Consider the following 13,895-nt stretch of genomic DNA (forward strand, 5'->3'; position numbering starts at 1 on the left):
ATAATATGCCAATTATTGCACCCTAGGCTCATTCTATGTGAGGCTTATATGACCACGTTACCTCTAATTTAATAACTTAAATAAAGTTGTGGTTTAACCATTGCAGGCAACTAAGCACCACACAGCCACTCGCTCACTCCCTCCAAATGGAACAGGGAAAAGAACTGGAAATAAAGAAGTAAAGTTGTTAAATTTGAGGTAGCATTAATGACTCATCGCATGTAATGGCTACCTGGAAAGACAAATGCCATAACCCTGTACATACTCCCCACTCCTTCCCCTTCTTTCCCCCAGCATTTATTGCTGAGCACGATGCTAAATGGTGTGGAATATCCCTTCGGTCCTCTGGGCTCCGCTGTCCTGGCTGAGTGCCCTCCCAGCCTCTTGTGCATCCCCGACCTCCTCGCTGGCAGGGCAGCGTGAGAAACAGAAAAGGACTTCTCACTGTGTAAGCACTGCTCAGCAACAGCTAAAACACCAGTGCCTTACCAACACTGTTTTGCTCACAAATCTGCAACACAGCATCATCTACTACGAAGAAAATTAACTCTACCCCTGCCAAAACCACTATAAATAACGTGGCATAAAGTCCACACCCCCCTTCCCCCGCAGACTTCCACAGCATTTGAAGCAGTTATACAATCACGTTAAATGGGAGTTGGCAGGCTCTAAGACTGAGAGAAGCAGAATCAAAACATTTATGCCTTTTTCCCCAAACTGGCATACAACCCCAATTCATTCAGCTGCGTAGAAACTAATATTTGTTAGTTTCATGAGCACCACAGAAAAAGTCAACTCGCAATAAAGCAGTATACTCATTGTAAACATTATTTATAGCATAAAGATTTACCTTGCCCGCCGCCGTCGCTGCTGCATCTGCCATGCCTGCCGCCTCCGTTGAATTTGCCACGCTTGTCGTTGCCGCTGTTGACCTTGATATGTCCTTTGTCATCAGTAGATATGGCATGCCCGCCGCCATTATTGGATATGTCAAGCCTGAGGGCACTGTTGAACACGTTATGCCCGACGTCGCCGTTGTATAAATCATGTCCTCCACCTCCTCCTCTGATAGATCTGTCAAGTCCTCCACCTCCGATGGATCTGTCATGCCCTCCACCTCTGATGGATCTGTCATGCCCTCCACCTCTGATGGATTTGCCATGCCCGTCGCAGCTGCTGGAGTTGCCGTGCTCATTGCTGCTGTTGAAACAGCGCTCGGTGACGCTGAGACAGCGCTACTACCAACGAAACTAGAATTGAACTGAGGCAGCGATGCAGCACTGATGGGTAGGGGTATGTTCGGTAGCACTGGTTCCTCCACTTCCTAAAGTTGCAAATTTTAATTTTTCTTATACAAGACATACTACTTTCTCACCCCATCCCACCCAATTTATTAACAAAATTAAATAGAACAAAAATCCATACAAATTAAGAGAAAGCAAGTTTCCAGAAGAAATCCCGATCTCCCCACCTCTGTCTACCACGTCATTTTAATTTATGGCAGGCCTGCTTCCACATTATACTCTATTCAACAACTGTACAGCAAGAACACTGAAAGTTAACTCAAAACCTGTGCAGAACAGAGACGCACAGATCACATTTTTTTTCTTTCTTTTCTATACTTTAGTCATCAAAGCTCTGGAGAAGCATCATCCTTTCTAACTACCCTCGCATGGCCTCAATTAAGAGTACACTCTCAAGACAAGTGAGAAAGTGTTCCTCTTGCAAAATTAGGCAGGATAGCTGCCAAAGTTTCTAAAGTCATTACAGCAGTGAACGTGGAAAAAGGTAATGTTTAAAGAAGCAGGTAGGTTCAACAACCAAACTAAACACAAAAAGCACCAAAGAAAGTCAGACTAGCAGCACTGAAGATTGTGTTCTGGTAAATACAGTCTATACCATGTATCAGGATGCAAATATAAAAATCAGAAAACAGCCTCTTAACAACTTCAATTTTCATCCCTGCCACTTACTTTATTCGATTACTAAGATTGGATGAGTTATGTTTTAAATGGCATAGGAAATCTGACCAAAATTTGTACAGTACTATCATGATCTACTTAGAAATGACTAGGCAGGGATGTAAGTTGGTACTACTGATATTCAGTGCATCCTGTAGCTTACATCTGTTTCACAGTTTTGATTTGAAAAGTTTATGGAACTTTTGATATTTGGACCATTATTTTATTTGCGTTACAGGAATAAACAACAGTGTTTACGATTTCTTTATATTGCATCATCCAGAAGTCCCATTTAATGATTTGAAACTTAAATTAACTTAAATACTTAATATTAACTTAATATTAATTAAATACTTAATGTTAACGTAAATACTTAAATTAACTTACAGGCAGCTTATATAACATCCAATAAAAGAAAAAATAATCTGAATATTCATGGTCATAGTTTTATGGAATAGATTTTTCCTATTAAAATGAGAAAAAAACTCTCTCACAATGAGTTTGGTGAGTATCAAAAACTGAGTCATCGTTAGCAGACATGCAGAATGCTCTCTTCTACTACTCTTTTTCACACTCTTGGCCTGTATCTTTCTGTACGACTTAAATATGAAACCAAAAATTAAGCTTTTTTTTTCTTTTTATACTTGGCACTCGTTTCAAGTATCATTCCTGTAGAAAAACTATACACACCTTCACCAAAACTTCTCTTCTTAGGACTCATTCATTCAATTGCTAACGAGAAATGTTATAGTTTGAAGAATCTCCAAGGTAAGAGAATTAAAAATTTCAAAATTACATAAGCAAAGTTCAGGTATTCAAACACAGGAAATCAATTGGAGCCTGCTCTGAAACCCACAAGAAAACAAAAACAATGCAAAAATAAAGCGGTATTGTTATAATTTACTATGATGCAATAAAACTGACACACTTAGCTAGTTACTTCAGTAAGCTCAGTGACAGCAATTAATTTAAGAGTCACTTACCTGTTCTTGTACAGCTCTTGATAAATAGTGTATTCCTCTTTCCCTTCTCATTTTGCCGCCTCCGCTACTCACTCCTGAAGACAGACCACTGGACGCAGCAGTACTGAATTTGTAGCTGGTCACATTGCTAGCACACGACAGTACAGAAGTTGGGGGAAACAAGAGAAAAAAAAATTACCAGCCAAATTTTTTTTTCAAGATATTAGAGCTGTTATTAGTCCTAGAATTGAAACCTGCTGATCAGAAAAAAACTAAAGCTGTCTCACAAGTTGCTAAACGCTGGTAAATACTTGATGTTCTAAATAGGAAAAACTTTATTAACAGCAGCAATGAAAAGGACATACATAAGTGCACCGTTCACATGGGAACAATGACTAAGCCAGAAGACCTGAAATAGAAGAGCTGATTTAGATTGTTATTTTCCAGTGCTTCCTTTAAATAGGACTGGTTCTCTGATTCTGCGATGCACGTGTATCTTTTGCAGGGATATAAAAGAACAGCTCACAAAAATACAGAAAGAGTGCACATATGCACACATACACATGGGAAACACTGCCAACAGCTCTGATAGAATAGGGACGCCTTAGACTTGTGTGGCAAGGTAATATGGCCTAAGCTTCAGAAGCAGCTCTGGCTTTCATGTGGCCATCAGCAGGAACAGCAGAGGTGTTTGGGTATGCCAACATTCCAGAAGTCTTTTCAGACATGAATACAGATCCCTTTTGTAAGGCATACAAAGGCGTTTTTCTGGTACTTAAAAAAGCCTAGCTCAAAACCAGAAAGATATCCTAATCCAAGAGCAAATGGGGAAAAAATAACCCAAACCAGAAGTGGAATAGGGAATAACTCTAACAAAAGTACTATGGCAAGAAAATGAAGTATGCCTGGAAAAACCGTGACATCAAAGCTTATCTTGCAGCCAATCAGTCAGTCAGTACAAAAGCGCATTAGATCGCACTGGAAGACACCAGGTCAAACTCCCACAATACTGAGGAGGAGAACTGGTCTAAACTTGTCAAATACTTGACAACAGCCTGCTTAGCACTGTAACTGCATAGAGGAAGACAGATCCCTAAGGCAGATGCTCAGACTTTTCTCTAATCCAAACTGTCAATCCATTAGAATTCTGAAAAAAGTCTTACATCAAAATAGATCTTCATTCAGACAACTATCGCTTGCCCCTAACAGCCCATATTCCTCTTTCTGTTAACACCTGTGAGCTTCAAGGGGGCAAAGACAGTTGTCAGCCTTCAAGCAAGTCTAATCTACAATTGGACTCAGGATATAAAATATATATATATATACACACACACGCATAGATATATAGCATTGGTGGGCCAGAGATTTACTGAGTATTCCAACTCAACTGTCCAAAGGGACTCTTGCCAGCAGATCAGTGTGGTGCTCCTGCTCCAGAACATGGCACCCAACAGAGACCAGCATCACAAAAAACACTACCACCACTACCTACTCTACAAACAAAAGGTAGGGCACTGCAATAAACTTTGTGAACGAAATCAAAAGCAGTATGAGTTTGCTGTATCTCCTTCCTAAATGGAGAAGTAGAAAGGAGTTCTAGCAAAGACAATTTAGAACAGTTTGAAAAAAACATAATTACAACCCAGCACCTGATTGCACCTGTACCAGAACCTTAAAGCCAGTCGCTTCCACCCCTAAAAAGGTGGTTGTTGTGAAGTCCAACTTTTAGATGCCAAAACAAAGTGTTGAGTTCTTTCTGCAAGCCAAAGAATGCCCATGGTCACATAAGAATTGCTTGGCAGATGAGCATAGAGTCAACAAAATTCCCTGCTACTGTTCTTTGAAAAGAGCGACCCCCTAAAAACCGAGTGCAAAGTCTCTTAACTCAAGCATTATTACCCAAAACACCATTTGCCCAGAAGGAAAAGCCATCAATATTATCTGGAGGATAACTCATTTGACCTAAACCAAGAAAGCAGTATAACACAAAGCAGTCTCCTCAAGAAGAAATTCAATTAATTCTGCTGGATTTTTTTTATTTTAGAGATGAGTTAGCATTTGGCCTCAAATGATTCTAAAGAACACATGGTCTTCATGTGAACTCAAAGCAGACAATTAACTTCATCATGAAAGGAGTATTAAAAAAAAGAATAATAAATCATAAATCTTCCTCCATGTTTTTGCTTAAAAAATAAAGAAAAAAACACATCAATAAACATCCTCCTGAACTGTAACTCACTTCCCCTACTTCACCTTCTAAAGAATACTTCAGAAAGAATCATCCCATTAGGACAGAGCTTTCAAACTGCAAGCAATTAAATAGCTAAAACTAATAGCTTTTCCCCTAGGGAACATTAGGAGGGACAAATTATTTTGTTATAAGTAAACTGAGTTATAAACCATGAAATATCTGTCAAAGCAAAATTTGTAACGCTACAGATTTAGTTAAACTACAAAATGAGCCATATTTCCTGTAGAAGGAAAAAATTAGGCCTCCAATAGCAAAGATCCTTTCTGTGGATACAGCATTATAACGTGCCTCGTTTCCCATCTTCGTATCCTACTCAGAAGATAAACTTGGGATAAAAAGTGGTGTATCAGTACTTTTATTCTTGCTCATCTTCCTTCCTTTCATAAAAACAACAATTTTCTCAAAGTTATATTGATCTTCAAACACAATCCAGACTTTGCAGCTCCCTCAAAATACAAAATTTTCATTGGATTTCCCATTCCTTTTACTGAGAACTGTCACCACCTTTCAGGTGCAGACCGTACTGAAAAAGGAGATGTCTTTCTTCCTTCAAGTAAGTTTTAAATTAATAGATGTCATACCTTTCAGATGGTTCTGCTCGCTGTTCTGCAGGCAAAGTCTTCTCTCTCATCCCCTGCAAGTTAAGTTTAGTTCAAGACTTAGCTGAATATGTTCAGAATACACAAAGTACCAACAACCACTTCATGTGGTTTTTTGTGGGTTTTATTTATTTATATTTAATTTTATAGCACTGAATACACCTCACCTACTTAACGTTGTTCCCTAATTCAGCATTGTGGGTACAGTTCAGTTAAATTTTGGGGCTAAAGTAAGCATCACTGCTTCACTCAGCATTGAGGACAAACTGATAGAACACTAAATCAAATTTGTCAAATCCTCTAACAAAGAAAGTAATTACTTTAAACAAAATGACAAAAATTGTGTGTGTGGGGGAGAGTTTTCATCAAAACTTGTGTTTGCCAACCCCGTAAAAGGGACATACTTTTCTGTTTTCTGTCATTTATCAACAAACAAGAAAAAAAAAACCTCTACCCCCCTAAAAACTAAGCAGTTGCTGCTACATTCATTTTAGAACTTTACCAAATGGAGATTGTGCTGGCTAAACAATACAGAGATTGAAAGAGTTAAAAGCAATAAGCAACCAGTATTACTGTCCACTTTGATTTCCAGCCTAAGAAGCCCATACACTTAACAAGTGGTCATTTGTACACTCAGACTGATACTGGAAACACAGATGTTTTCGCAGAAAGAGATGCCCATTTAATTTTATGGAAAATTTATCAGACTCCATCTACTCCAAAGCAATCAAAACCGATAACTCAGCACATTGTCAGAACTCTCACTTGGAGCACATAGCTCACCTGGAATAGTTTACACAGAACACGAGCATGTTTCATCAGTGACAGCTTTGTGTACATGAGAATATAAAAGGAAAACATTTCTGTCTTTTAATATTCTTTCACTGAGAACAGGATGACTCAATAGCACATCATGACATCGTGAAAACAACCACAAGACACTGAGTGTTCCAAAAACAGAATTAAATCCATAAAAGCTCAATCTATTTCACAATGGTTCCCACTGCCTTAAAGCTCGCCTCAAACATACTATCAGTACTTTTTGCAAAGATAGGATAACAATTGGTTTGAGAAACATTCCAAGACTGGAAAAAAAAAACAGGCACATAAGGACTCAAAAATGTACTCACTTGGAACTTTGTGTCTCCTCTCTGGCAAATTTTGCTGGACTGAGTAGTTGAAGTCGGTGATGGTTCAGAATACCGCGTATAACGCATCGGCTGACGGTTTACTGTTGGTGTCACAAGTCTCTTAACAGGTGGAGGCTGGAATGCATTCTGGGATTCCAGCTTTGAAAGGGAAACAGCAATCAATTTATCCTTATGTCCACCCAAATTAATTCCAATATTTATTGATGAAAACAAATTACAGAACTATAAACCTCCCCCCATCGGTCTTGGCACTCAGTGAATACAATTTGAAAATTCTGAAGACCGTTCAACTTGTAGAGGGAAATCACCAGAAAACCAGTAACGAAATCCATAAAGCTATATATAAGTAGCCAAAGTCTGACTGAATTCCGTTTCAAAATTTGGCAGTTAGCTTCATAGACAAAATAATTCATGCTACCATAATTAAAATAATCCATGTTCCTAGAATATGCTCCTATCTTTTCCTCTGCCCACACTGTGATTTTTTTTTTTTAGTAGCTTAATTCATTAATTTAACATTTGAAGTGTTAAGCAACTAATTATACAGGCTTCTGGGCTTCACATCCCCTACATTTTCCCCCTTCAAAGTTACACAAACAATAGAACACACTCAAAAAAAACAACTTGTCAATCTTACAATAATCTCATTCATTAAAATATGATCCAATGCTTTACATGTGCATTAGATGCACTTCAAGTAGTGGGTTTGACTTCCCTTTTCAAAGCATTTTCACAGACCAGAGTTAATTTTTAACACAGACCACTGCGTGTTCTGCAAAACTGACTTAACTGAACTGTCAGACAGAAAACAAACCCTAAAGGCTACAAGATTTACCGATGGCTCCGCCTGCGGTCTTAAGGATCAGAAAATACAGTCTTAGGAAGCATGCTATTGTTCAAATCAATACCAACAGGAAATCGTTTACACCGCAGCTTTAATTTCACAGTATCTCCCAGCTCTTAGTAATAGGATTCACACTCTCTCTAAAGTATACAAAAATACATCTTTCTAAAAAATATTACATTCAGTTTGAAACCTTGAATAAGACATGTTTTATGTAAGTTCACAAATCTACTTCGAGTGAACGACGGTTCATTGCTGGTTTTAAAGGTAAAAAAGAAAAATATTAATTCCCCCAGTTAGGCATTCAATACACCAAGAGCTATTCTGCCTGGTACAGTTCCTTGAAATAAGAAAAATACCACATCACTGCTACCCACTGCAGAAGTTTAGCCCGAGTGCACAAGTGTTCCGTCAACCGCATGTTCACTTTAGCAGGAAAACACACGATCGTCTCCTCAGCAAATAATTGCTTCTCATCACGGGCTACCCTTCTCCCGCCACCATTATGAATTCTAGTATTATGAATAGACAATCTATCTCCTTTCACCCACTGACAGCTGCGTGCAACATTCATTTAGTGGCTGACAATTTCAGGCTCTCTGTTGCAAATCTGGCAGATCTTTCTTAATGCCTTATCACAGGTGTATTGCTATAATATAACTGAGAATTCACACCAGATTTGGTTTTAGTTATTTGGATAATATTTATGATATACTTCACTTCTCCATGCCCTTGTAATTTGGCAGATGGTGAAAAGATGGTCCAGGAAATCTGAGATGTTTGTAAACTCTGAAGTGATTGTAAACTTAATTATACATCCATCCAGTCAAGGAATTAGCACAGAAACTTCTTGAGACACTGTCCCTTTTCTCATTAGAACAGAAGATGAAAAGTTTGCACATCTTGTTATTTCCTTCAGTCACCTGATCTTCAAGTGGTCATTTAAGGGTTTTGCAATTTAATAAGCCCAAGAATACCCCTAACTAAAGTCATCAAAAAAAGATGACTAGTTTTCATTTTTTAAATAAAATGAAAGGAAATCATGCTTTACCACAGCATTATCACCAGTTCTGTGCTACCTCCAAATAGGAATTTAGGAGCGTAAGATTTATAGCGTCGGAAATTAACAATTTTCCTCCTCTTTACTTTGAATGGTGATAAAAAGCAGAAAAATTAGTTTTCTGTGCCCGAATGAACACGGAAGTCTGTACAAAGTCTATATGACCACTCAAGCAGTATTTTTCTATTTGTGATCATTTCTTCAAGAGAAAACTTGCCTCAAGAGGAATTTTAATATGCAGCTTCACCCCAAGTTGGGGGACAAGATAAAACGACTTGGTGTGTTCTAGAGTTGGTGCTCTCAACTTACAAAGATAACATAATTCTTAACCTGAGTAATCTTCACAGCCCATCATCTATTGTGGATACATGCCAATATTAACTTGATTTGATGTCTATGTTGTCACTGAGGTTTGAGAAAATTTTTCTAATAGTGATAAAGCATTGAAAAAGTTATCTACCTCAGCTTAAGACATTATTGGTTCTTACCTTTCTTCGTTTGGACTGGAAGTCAGTAATATCCGGTTTATCTATGTCCGGAGGCTGAGGAAAAAACAAAGCATAACTATTAGAGGGCAATTTTTTTCTCCTGAGAGAGAGGGTTCCCTGCAACAAAAATGTGGGGGTTCATGGTCAACTTACACAACACAGCGGCAAAAGAGATGTCATTCTTTTAGCATCCTGTTGAAAAAACAGCGCAATAAATTAAACCGGCCACAACGTAAGGAAGAATAGTTTTATCTTTATCCTTTGATGGCACATTTACTAAGTTTTATAAACACATGAAGCAAAAACAGATTAAAAGAAGTGCTATTTACCAACAAAGGGCTTGACAGCTTCTCCACTGCCTCCAAGATGCACCACGCTGAGGTACTCAAGGTAGCGTGGGACCGCACAGTTTCTTCTCTAGCTTTCGCTCTCTTTTGTGCCTGAAAAATTAGCATTTTAAGTGTTACAATGGTCAATTCTCAGCTAAGGAGGCATGTTTTTTACGTCCCAAGGCTACACTGATGATACAATCAATATATTCTGATGACAGAGAAAAATGCAGTCACTGGGAGTTCAAGCCATAAAGAAGAGAATACATTCGGAGTTTAATGAAGTTTACCTTGGGCCTCAGTGCATCTTGCACGTGCTTGTTGCACGAGCAATAAAAGAACTCCGTACTTGTAAAAGGTCAAGACGGATGATGCTAGGACTGCTAAGGCCTCCGAAGCAGTAATCAGGGAAACAGAACTCAAGAAAAGGCTTGTGGTACAGAAAGCATTTTCAGTAACAACACAGACCTCAGAGTTTCACGATGGTCTAAGTGTACCATCTTAAAATCAGTGTATACAATCATAACCAGGAACTAGTTTTACTTCTCTCTTGCTTCCTCCCTTCCCCCAAGATTAAAGTTGGCTGCAAATCTTTGTCTTAAAAGATAAAGATCTGATTTAAACTGTAACAGATCTAAACATTACACTGAAAAAGTAAACTGTTTATTTGCACCACCCAACTTCAAATATCAGTCAAAAACTTCCTTTGGTGTGACTTTTTTTCTTCCCAGGTTAAACCCCTCAAATAACCACACTGTGCTTATCACACGATGTGAAGACAGGAAGCAGACCACGCAGCGTGTAAAAACACAAGTGAGACTCACAGAACCACAGAATGGTTAAGGTTGGAAGTGACCTCTAGAGATCGCCTGGTCTACCCCCCCGCTCAAGCAGGGCCACCCCGAGCAGGCTGCCCAGGACCATGTCAAGTCAGCTCTTGAAGACCTCCAAAGAGGGAGACTCCACAGCCTCTCCGGGCAACCTGTGCCAGGGCTCCATCACCCGCACAGTGCAAAAGCATTTCCTGATGCTCAGACAGAGCCTCACGTTTCAGTTTGTGCCTGTTGCCTCTTGACCTGGCACTGGGCACCGCTGAAAACACAATGGCTCTCTATGCTCTTTGCACCATCCATTCAGGTATTTATATACACCAATAAGATCCCCCCAAACCTCCTCTCCTCCATGCTAAACGGGCACAGCAGTCTCTGCCTCTCCTCAGAGGAGAGGTGCTCCCAGTCCCTTGATCATCTTGGTGGCCCTTCGCTGGACTCTCTAGTACCTTGCTGTCATTCACAGCAAGCAGCAAGAAGCAAGCTACTCTCTCCTTTAAAAGCCTAGTATTTTGGTTCCTCTTTTTACCATAATGCAGTAATATTGTAAAAAACAAAAATAGCCGACCAAAGAGGGTTCCCAGCTTTGCACCACAAGGTTTCAAGGTTTCCCGTAAGTGAGGTACTTGTACTGCCCTTTTTCCGTTGCACAAATGGACTGTCAGAACAGAGCCAGCAAACCCGCGTTTTCATTTTCTTCAAATTCCTTTTGATTTATCGATAAAAGTCACTTTCATTTAAATACATTCCTACCAAACCTGATTTGACTTTCCTTTTCGATTCAGCTCTAGCTAATCAGAGTTGTCAGCAGTTTTTATTTGCTATTTCCAAGAACTCTTGGGGGCAAATAACTCTCTCCAAGAACTATATGAATCGTTCAAAACAGAAAGCATGTTACTGCTTATCTTGGGACTGCATTTAGTCCTGCATGCCTCTGTGTAACAGAAGAACAAAGGATCAGCAAAGTTGATTTTAGATATTTTCAAAGACTGCAGGTTTATACAACATATCCATAGCATGAATGTAGGCATGCTTGGAAAAGAAGATCCACAGATAAATATTAGCCAGGTTTGACTACTGTAGCTTTTGCTACCATAAACACAAGTTTTCAAAGTTATGCTGTCATTGGTTTTTTTGCATCAAGTTATTTTAACGTAATGTAGTCAGAGGCAGACAATGGCACTTGAATGGAATTTTTTGAAAGACCTAACAACAGAGGAAACCCCAACTACCAACAACTAGCCCAAACTGTCATTCTTGTTCTTTCTGACAAGTATTACCTGTGGTAAAAACTGTCATTAAAGAATTTAAACAGAAATCAATCTCGTCTATTTTTGTAGACCAAGAGGGCAGAAGAGCAACTGTTTGGCAAAACGTTTCCCCTTCGGCAGTGCTCCTTTTATTATTTCCATCACTATTTCCCACTACACTACTTTTCTCATACCTGATAAGGTTCCGTCTTTGGCTGCCTTGATCTTACAGCTGCACCACCGGCATAAGCCGTCTTTCCGGGGTATAATGGAGAAAACCCAAGCTGGTTTTGCTTAAAAACAGACGTGCTTCCACGTACCTACGGAAACACAGTATGAGAAGTGGATAGAAAAACAGGTACACATTCAAACTGATTAAAAGAAATACTGTGCAGTACTTACAGGACACAGTCCTCCAAAAACAAATAAACTGAATGCAGGTTTCTTAGAGCTAGCTGCAGAATGCTGCGAGAGGGAATGAGTTCTTTCATCTTGTGTGGGCCAGAGCAGTGACGATGAAGTATTTTTTAAAACTGCAACATCTGCCAAAATGACGTATGCTAGATGTAAATGCCTCTCGTACGTACAGAACTTTAACAATAAAGATCACACTAATTCAAGTTCTTCAATACAGAAAAATAAGCATGACTTCAGCTTCTTTAAATAGATCAACTTCACGTACAGACTGAAAACCAAGTATCACCTACAAACTTGAAAACTGTTCACAGAGCTGCAAGTAGTTTTCACCAATCTTACCAAGTTAATACTGTGCTTCCAATGCAGGTATTTTTTTCCTTCATGCTAAGATAAAAGAGGACCGCATAAACATCAGTGCATTTGTACGGACAAAGCTTTTTTCTGTGTTGGTAAAAGGCTGGAGGCCAGCACAGATCATAATCGCACAGGTTTTAAACCTGAAGATTCCCCAAAGGCTGCTCTAAGAGTTAACGATCTTCTGCCCATGTATGTTTTACGAAGACACACCAGAAAGTTCTAGTGCACTCAGGTTATATTGCTAAAGCCCAGCAACTCTACTCTCAGCTGTACAAAAGTTCTCTGCAAAACCTGCTGAGCACACGTCAGTCCCTGTCTATATGGGGGACTAGAAAAAGCTGCAAACCTGCTGTTCGCCCTTTCAGCGAGAAGACCTACGTACCAACCTACATCGACACGATGCTTATTTTTTATTTTAAAATGGTGTGCTTTCCTCAATGAATTTGGCAAAAGACATGAAAGTATTGACAGCTGAAGCCTTCTACCAAGAAAGGTCAAAAAACAGCCTATAGCTTATGTCAGAGTAGTTTCTTTATCTTCTCTTGCTGAAACACAGGAAAACATCTCGTGTTCCTATTTGTCACCTGCACTTATTCACATTTAACCAGCTGTCTGTTAGATATTCTGAGTCACTCTTCCTTCTAGACAATCAGCCTAGTTGTCAAGTTACGGCAAGTCAGCCTGATTTCCTACCGTCCCAGTTCAAAATTTACATATAACCTAGCTGAATGCGTATATTTCAGCATTGACTCTTTCTAACATCAGGGTATCATAAACGTATTCCAAAGCACGCTTCTATTAAAAAGGTGATAGGATTATATACTTCTAAAACACTAAAAATTCAATTTAATTCTCGCATCCAAAGTTGACATTCACCTATTTTATTTACTAAGGTGATGTGGAATATTAAAGAACGCAAGGTACTTCACATTAAAAAAAAAGTCAATTAAACAGAGAACACAAAAATCACCTTCATCAGATGCTCTAGAGGAGGAATCACTGGTTGTTGAGATGTTATCATCGTCTTGTTGAGAGGTAGAATCTTCTATTTCTTTTATGAAGGACAGCCTAGGACTGCCAATGCCAAATATAGAAGATGTCGAGGGCTGACAAGGTGGGACAGGAGAATCCAGCATGGTATAATTCAGACGGCTCCGATGAAGAGAGGGCCTTGTTAACACAACTGGGAAGTTCAGTGCTGATCTACTTGTGGATGGTTCTAGACAAGAACAGGGAGATAATTAGCTTTGCTATAGACAAGCTCACAGAAGCCAAAACCTGTTTCCTATCGACAGCCATGCTATTGCCAAGTTCTAAGCGCAAAAAGAGAGAAGCCAAATTTAACTTCTTCCTCACCCAGATACGGTTGCATCTAACTGTCTGGCTACAACAACAA

General features: G+C 39.2%; 1 protein-coding gene across 1 annotated transcript; it reads right to left on the reverse strand.

The window, feature by feature from the left end:
- Positions 1 to 850: 850 nt before the first annotated feature.
- On the reverse strand, positions 851 to 9,338 carry LOC310890834 (uncharacterized protein; the record flags this gene model as incomplete). Its single annotated transcript, XM_083853154.1, has 5 exons — positions 9,317 to 9,338; positions 6,904 to 7,062; positions 5,756 to 5,808; positions 2,945 to 3,071; positions 851 to 1,324 (listed from the first exon to the last, which is right to left on the reverse strand). Coding segments are annotated over exons 2-5 (741 nt in total), but the record flags the coding sequence as incomplete, so codon positions are not given.
- Positions 9,339 to 13,895: the final 4,557 nt, after the last annotated feature.

The sequence above is a fragment of the Anser anser genome, assembly GCF_964211835.1.
Source record: "Anser anser genome assembly, contig: HAP1_SCAFFOLD_103, whole genome shotgun sequence".
Lineage (NCBI taxonomy): Eukaryota > Metazoa > Chordata > Aves > Anseriformes > Anatidae > Anser > Anser anser.